The 7,092-nt window shown below is 34.7% G+C and overlaps 1 protein-coding gene across 1 annotated transcript in view; it reads left to right on the top strand.

The window, feature by feature from the left end:
- Positions 1-7,092, top strand: part of LOC110039303 — a 28,231-nt gene that overhangs the window by 8,938 nt on the left and 12,201 nt on the right. The window contains exons 3-6 of the mRNA XM_020744327.1: positions 5,339-5,467; positions 5,557-5,788; positions 6,354-6,465; positions 6,629-6,740. Of these exons, the coding sequence (XP_020599986.1) occupies positions 5,339-5,467; positions 5,557-5,788; positions 6,354-6,465; positions 6,629-6,740 (585 nt within the window). The remainder of the gene's footprint in view (positions 1-5,338; positions 5,468-5,556; positions 5,789-6,353; positions 6,466-6,628; positions 6,741-7,092) is intronic.

The raw sequence follows: 7,092 nt of genomic DNA, 5'->3' as shown, positions 1-7,092 counted from the left end.
AGTTGGGTACAAATAAATAGGGAAATAAAATTATCGGACGTAGAATTGGAGATTTTAGAGTGACAGACTAAAATCCCCAATTCGGTTCTATCGTTTGGGTGCTGAAGTGTAGAAGTTAGCTCTCAGGCGAGGGGAACGTGGGAGCTCTGAAGTGAAAGTCGGTATCCTCCCAGCCTAGCTGCAGATTCAGTAAACTAGCGTAGGATTAGTCAATGTTCTTTATGTTTGGACCAAAGGGTAAAAAATATGTATGCTCCTATTTGACACAATACAATTTGAAATGATTCACTTTATTCATTCACTATAATTTCTTGACAAGGAGAATGATACTTTCTCATTTATTGAATTTCACATTAAAAACTTTATTAGTATAATTAGTTATTTAAGAGTTATTAAAATTACATAAAATTACATATTCATATTGTCTATTAGTGATAGATAAACAATTTGAATTATATTGTTGTGATTAAGTATTGATTTTCTAAAATCTTAGTTCGTAGTTCTAATATTACTCCCTGTGGGATCGATATCTAAGACTCGCGATACATATACTTGCGTTGATAAGTGTGATTTTACTATTATTTGAATATTATATATATACATCTTTATCGAATCTATAACCGTTGTTAAATTTTTGGTGCCGTTGCTGAGGAATTAAATCTTTTAGCAGCAATATTAAATACTTATATTTTTAAGCATATATAAAGTCGCTGTCACATAACACAAATTTTTTATGTATTTACATATCTCACACCTAAATTTTCATATTTAAATATTTACATATAAAGAACATATTTACATACATAGCACTGATCTTATGCATTTACATAACTGAGACCTAAATTTTCATAATTACATATGTAGCACAAATTTGTTATGTATTTACATATCTCAGACCTTAATTTTCATATTTACATATTTACATACTTAGCTCTAATCGAATGAATTCACATATCTCAAACCTAAGCAAATCAGTTACACACATTTCAGATCTTATGAAAAATCATAAATTCTAAAATTACTTAGAACAAAATTCTTATGTATTTACATATCTCAACCCTAAACTTTTATATTTAAGCACATCTCACTCTAAACTTAATGTAAAATCATGTAATCCATATATATTGCATATCTAATAAAGGAATACAAAAAATACTTGACAAAAACCTGTGTACTTTTGGATCTAACACCTATGCAAGGAAAAAAAAAATGAAAACTTATGTCAAACCAAAGCCTGGACATATGGAAGAAGATTTTTCATCATGGAACCTGTGTACTTTTGGATCTAACACCTATGCAAGGAAAAAAAAAAATGAAAACTTATGTCAAACCAAAGCCTGGACATATGGAAGAAGATTTTTCATCATGGAAGGGTTGGAGCGGTGAAACAAAGCCGGAATGGTCGGAAAAGCTTGGACGGAAGAAATGCGAACAAAAGGCTGCGGTTCATATGAACCATATTTAAGGGCTTTTGTGTAGGCATTAGTGTCCGCTAATGCCAATGCTAATAAGTAAGTTGAGTGCTAATATAGCGGACGCTAAGCCGATGCTACAGCGTCGCCTTAGAGTGCTCCACTAAACGTAACTCGTCTGTGTCTACTCTTTTGGGAGCGGGACCGTGGGCGACTCTATAAGGACACAAATGGGTCGCTAATTTTACTTCAAAATTATTTTTGACGCTAATTATGACGCTAATCCACAGCTTTCCCATAATGACCTCTATGCAAAGTTGAACTCCTTGGCAATATATAAAGACGGACAATGTCTTCAAATAAAAGCCGAGTAGTATTAAGAACATCGAATATTTTTTTTGCAAATAATAAAATATGATATTTTAGAAAATAGGACCACCAACACCACGGTGGAATCAAATCCACTTTTTTCCTTGGTAAGCAGAGAATAAAAATGATGCTCAAATCTTTCCGAATGATAACTTGAATAGGTAAGCATAAATACAAATCGATGTCTTGTGAAGTCTTTTTATATCTCAGAAATGTAGCCAGCTTTCTATGAATCAACAAACAACCTTACTTAGTCTGGACCAAGAAAAATGGGCATTAAGTATAGCTACAATCATACCGCATCCAATGTGATCGTCCAACTCGTCGACGTGCATGTCATGGATGACATGAATTCGTAAAAGATGTATTAGGAATACATAGATGATTGTTGTTAATACAATTTTTTCATTGCATAGCAAAATCTTTATCCTTGTCGTATTGTTCTTTGATGGATTTCATCCCTATGATTGTAGTTGGAACAGTCATTAGCAAACTGAATATTTGAATAAGAGCATCCACCACTTTGTTGCTCAGTCCTAATTTATATTTGAGGATAAAGTGGAATTTTTGCAGTAAACAATTCACCTCATATGCATCCAGCTTAATATCTCTTATGATTGTAAAAACTGTAAAGCTTCGTGATCATTATATAGAATAAATTCTCGTTATATTAGGTAGTACTCTTAATATATCAGAGCTCTTACTGCATAATAACTCTTGCTCTTACATAGAAAAATTTCATCTTGTTCTGCTTAACTTCTCATTGAGGAATTCAATCTGGCTGACTTCTTGGGATAGAACTGCTCCTATTCCTATGGCTAATGCATCAACCTTAACCTCGAATGGTTTGTTAAAATCAGGTATGGCTAACACTAGAACTATGCATAAGGCTATTTTGATGTTTTCGAAACTTTCCCGTTGCTCAGCTTGCCAAAAAAATATTTTTACTTTTTTGATAATTTGTGAAATGAGTCATAAGAAAATTGAAATTTTGGATAGATACAATGTAGAAATTTGTTTGGTCGGGGAAACTAAGAACTTCTTTAGTTAATTTTTCCTATTCAACCATCAAGCTAGCAAACATATGTCATAAATCTTGAGATAATTTCTTTAGCAAGGAACATTCAAAACATAAATTATAAATCATTCAGAACTCTTATTTCAGTAAACTTATAGTTGAATGAACTCTCTTAATGAAACAGATTCAATGATGCCATAATTGATCCAAGTTGAGCAAGATCAGACCTAAATCAAGCCAATAAACCACTTTTAGAAGCTTCCGATCCTTAATTGGAAAGTCAAACAAATTCTAAATTTAGCAAGCTTATAGTCAAATTGAGTATCTTAACAAGACGAATCCAACGATCCCAAGATCACTCAATTAAGATATAATTAAAGCACTCAAATATATGTAGAATGTCATTTGATCACACTCAAATATATGCAGAATGTCCGTTGATCAGTGTGATTTGTCTAAATAATTTGATATAGTGGTTTAGATTATTTTCTTATTTGAATATAGCCCTATCCCTTTCATGAAAGGGGGGCTAGTACTTAAACTGGAGGAAGATCGGGACTTGTAGGAGAAGGAGCTAAGGTTCAATGTTCTGCAAAGAAGGTTCAAGGAATGCCAGTTATTCCTACAACTGTCGATCACTGTCAACCAATGCTCACCATCTGCCACAGACAATTGTCAGTTTTCCTCTGCTCATGCAATGAAGCCCCTTACAAAATCATGACATACACAACGGATCTCAACATACACTACATAGTAGTAACCAGAATTTTGTAGTATTAAGCATCACACGATGCAACTATGCGCCTTAAATACAACACAATGATAAATTCCACATATGATGCAAAAAGTCACCCTGAATAAGACACAACGACGCTCCCAATATACGGTACAACAATGCACCCCCAAGACGGTGCTACAATACAATCTGAAGATGTTGTATCAATAGACACCGATTACGGCTTAATGTCATGCCTCACATATAGTGCAATAATACATGTTGAAAGTGGTGTAACAATGCTCTACGCATAAAATATAACGACGCATCATTGAAATGGTATAATAATGCACCCCAAATATAGTAAAATGGCGCACTATGCATACGGGGCAACAACATACACCGATGATGGTGTAACAATGCATCCCATAATAACTGCCTAAAATTGCCTTACTTTGGATACGGTGAATTTCTTCGAACTCCTTTAGCCCTCCCCTTGCAGCCCATCCTACAGCCTATGTGACCAACAACTGCTATTTGGACCACAACTCATACAAATCACAACTCCGGCCTTTATGGCTTATGAAAGTTATCACAGCTCGTGCAGCTCCCAACTCTAGCCTCTGTCGCTTATGGGCTTTATCGCAACTCATGTAGATCTTAACTCCAGCCTATATGGCCTACAAACCTTATCATAGCTCGTGCAATTCCTAACTCTGGTCTATGTGACCTACAAAGTTTATCACGACTCGGACATCTCCTAACTCTGTCGACCTCTTTGACCTATATATGTTTTCACAACTCGTGCAGCTCCCAATTTTGACCTCTTCCGCCTATGAATGCTATCATAGCTCAATTTTGACCTTTAATTTTCATGCAAATGCTAAATAATCACTCTACTATCACAAATCTTTCACCTTGCATCACGCATAAACCACTAATAATTGATATAAATTACTTTTCTTTTATAATAACTTACCCATTTTTATATCATACTTATGAAAGATGACGTTTCCTCTTACAATACACTTGGATTAATTTATCAGATATTTATTCTCTTATATTCACTCTAGAAGCTCCAAAAAAGAAAGACTTGGAACAACTTAGTTTCACTTTTTGTTTATACATGTGCGCATACACTAGAGATCTAAAAAATTGTAGATTAGTTTAATTTGTCTCTTTCTTTACCTAGACTTCTCCAATAGCTTTTACGGGTTTATGTGCTACAAATGAATTTTTATTCACCAAGTAACAAATAGTAATAATTTCATCACCTTACAAGCACTTGTTCAATTTTACAAATGAGAACATGCATATTACATTTTTGTAGTAAAACTATATCCATTATTATTTGAGCAGTATTATTTTATTTACAAAACTAATTAAACTTACTATTCAAATATTCTATCTCATTATTTCTTATTAATCTCTTAATCTTCTTCCTAATGTGATTCTCAATCAAAATTTATCATTAGCTGAATGCTTTAAAAGCTCTATTTTCCTATTTCAAATCATAATTCTAAAATTTTCTGGAGATATTTTCATAAGTTGATCCCACTTGATGATATACTTAAAATGAAAGGTTTAAAACTTGCATCTTTCTGTTACAACTGTAGAAGAGAGGCTGAAAATTTTAATCATTTGTTCTTTGAATGCACTTTTGCTCAAGAGGTTTGGCATAGTATTGGACTTTACTTTGGGATTACTTGGCCATCAAATCTGACGCTTAAAGATTCTATCAATACTTGTAAATATTTTGATTCTACTTTCTTTAAGCATAGTTATTTTCCTGACATTGTATTATGGTTCATTTGGATGACACAGAATAGTCACAAATATGATGGTTCTTGCCATACTCCCTCTACTACTTCTACTTTTGCTGCGACTTATTTCAAGAAGGCTTGGAAGACTTCCATTGTACAAGAAGCTTCTCCTAATGTGGATAGGGGTTGGGTAGGACACCCATCTTAATTAGATGGGCACCACCCCCACACGGTAGGATCAAGGTAAATGTGGATGGAAATTATGCTAATGATTATAAGGGTGTCGGTGGAATCTTTAGGGATGAAAATGGCATTTGTTGCACATACTTTGCTACACCTTGTTTGGCCAATTCTCCTATTGAGGCTGAAATTATTATTGTTCTTGCTGCATTACAAACTGCTATTTCTGTAAATCTGAAAAATTTAATTCTGGAAACTGATTCTGAGATTCTCTATAATATGCTTTCAGATAGGCTTATTCCCCTATGGCATGCTACAATTTTGTTTAAGCGTATTAGGCATACTATTGAGGGACACTCTTTAAACATATCATACTCCTTTAAATATAGAGAAGGCAACAAATCTGCGGATTGACTTGCTAAATGGAGGGTACAGGGGCAATAGTTGGTATTACTCCTCCTTCTATGTTGAGTAAGCTAATTAATAGTGATATGTCAGGTCCTTATGTACGTGCTTAATTTGGTGCCCCCATTTGGGAATGTATTTAGCTTGTTTGTTTTGCTATCTTGGTTTTGAACTTGGTTTGAATGTTGGTTTCTGTTGGATGGTTGGCTGTTTGGATGGTTTTGAGTGTTGGTTTAGCAGAATGATTACCCAAATTTTTTACCCTTATATGTTTCTTAATATGAGAAACTATCTTTTTGTTCCTTTCTGGAGTTGCTCTAGCACTAGAGATTGTTGTTTTTATGGCTATGACCTCACTTCTACGTTGAGCAACGGTTGCTGGGTCACTTGGTTCATACATGACATTACCTTAATTGTTTTAAGCTTTAGGCTTTGCTGCTCCACTAGCCACTTTTCATTTATTGCTCACGTGCTTATGTCACCTGTTATAGCCTGGGATAGACTTTTTGGGAATTACAGTACTGCTGCTGAGGTTCTCTATAAGTTGCTGATGTCTTGGGGATCATTTTCTAGCAGTCCTTGTTTCCTTGGGTCTGCTAGATGGTGCTTTGTTACCTCGTAGTATTTCAGGATGCATGGTTTGGGTGCTCACATCCTTTTGGTCTCGCGGTTTCACTGGTTTTTTATTTGCTTCCTCTTACGGCTATTGGTGTTATTGACATAATTGTATTACTTTACCTTGTTATGCTATATGTCTTTTCTGCAGGAAGTTTATGTCTGGTCAGGCTATGATTTGCTTTCTTCATGGGGTCACTGCTCCTTCCCTGGACTGCGATTTTCTGCCTATATGCCCACTGCCTGTTATGCTCCATTCTTGGGTTTCGGATGTTAAGCTCTTGAAATGCTTGGATGGCTACATACTCTGCTTTGGCTGAACTTCTTGAAAGCTTTTTCGACTTTGCTTCTTTAGTTTTTCACTTTATGATCACACTTTTTGCTTTATATGTAATTTTGGGTATACTTCTTATGTTGGTATACATTTTTTTGGTCTTAATACATGTATTTCCCTATTTTTTCTGTGGAGTTGTAATGTGGATACGGGAACCCCTGGTTTGAGTTTCTTTTTGTGTTTTAGATGGAGATCCACTATCTCACCCCCCTAAATTTGCACCTTTTTAATTATTAAAGCGCAAGGAGCCACGAGCTGCTCTTTTAACCAATATATATATA

Source organism: Phalaenopsis equestris, unplaced genomic scaffold (genome assembly GCF_001263595.1).
Source record: "Phalaenopsis equestris unplaced genomic scaffold, ASM126359v1 Scaffold000002, whole genome shotgun sequence".
Lineage (NCBI taxonomy): Eukaryota > Viridiplantae > Streptophyta > Magnoliopsida > Asparagales > Orchidaceae > Phalaenopsis > Phalaenopsis equestris.
This window is presented reverse-complemented; position numbering and strand designations above follow the sequence as displayed.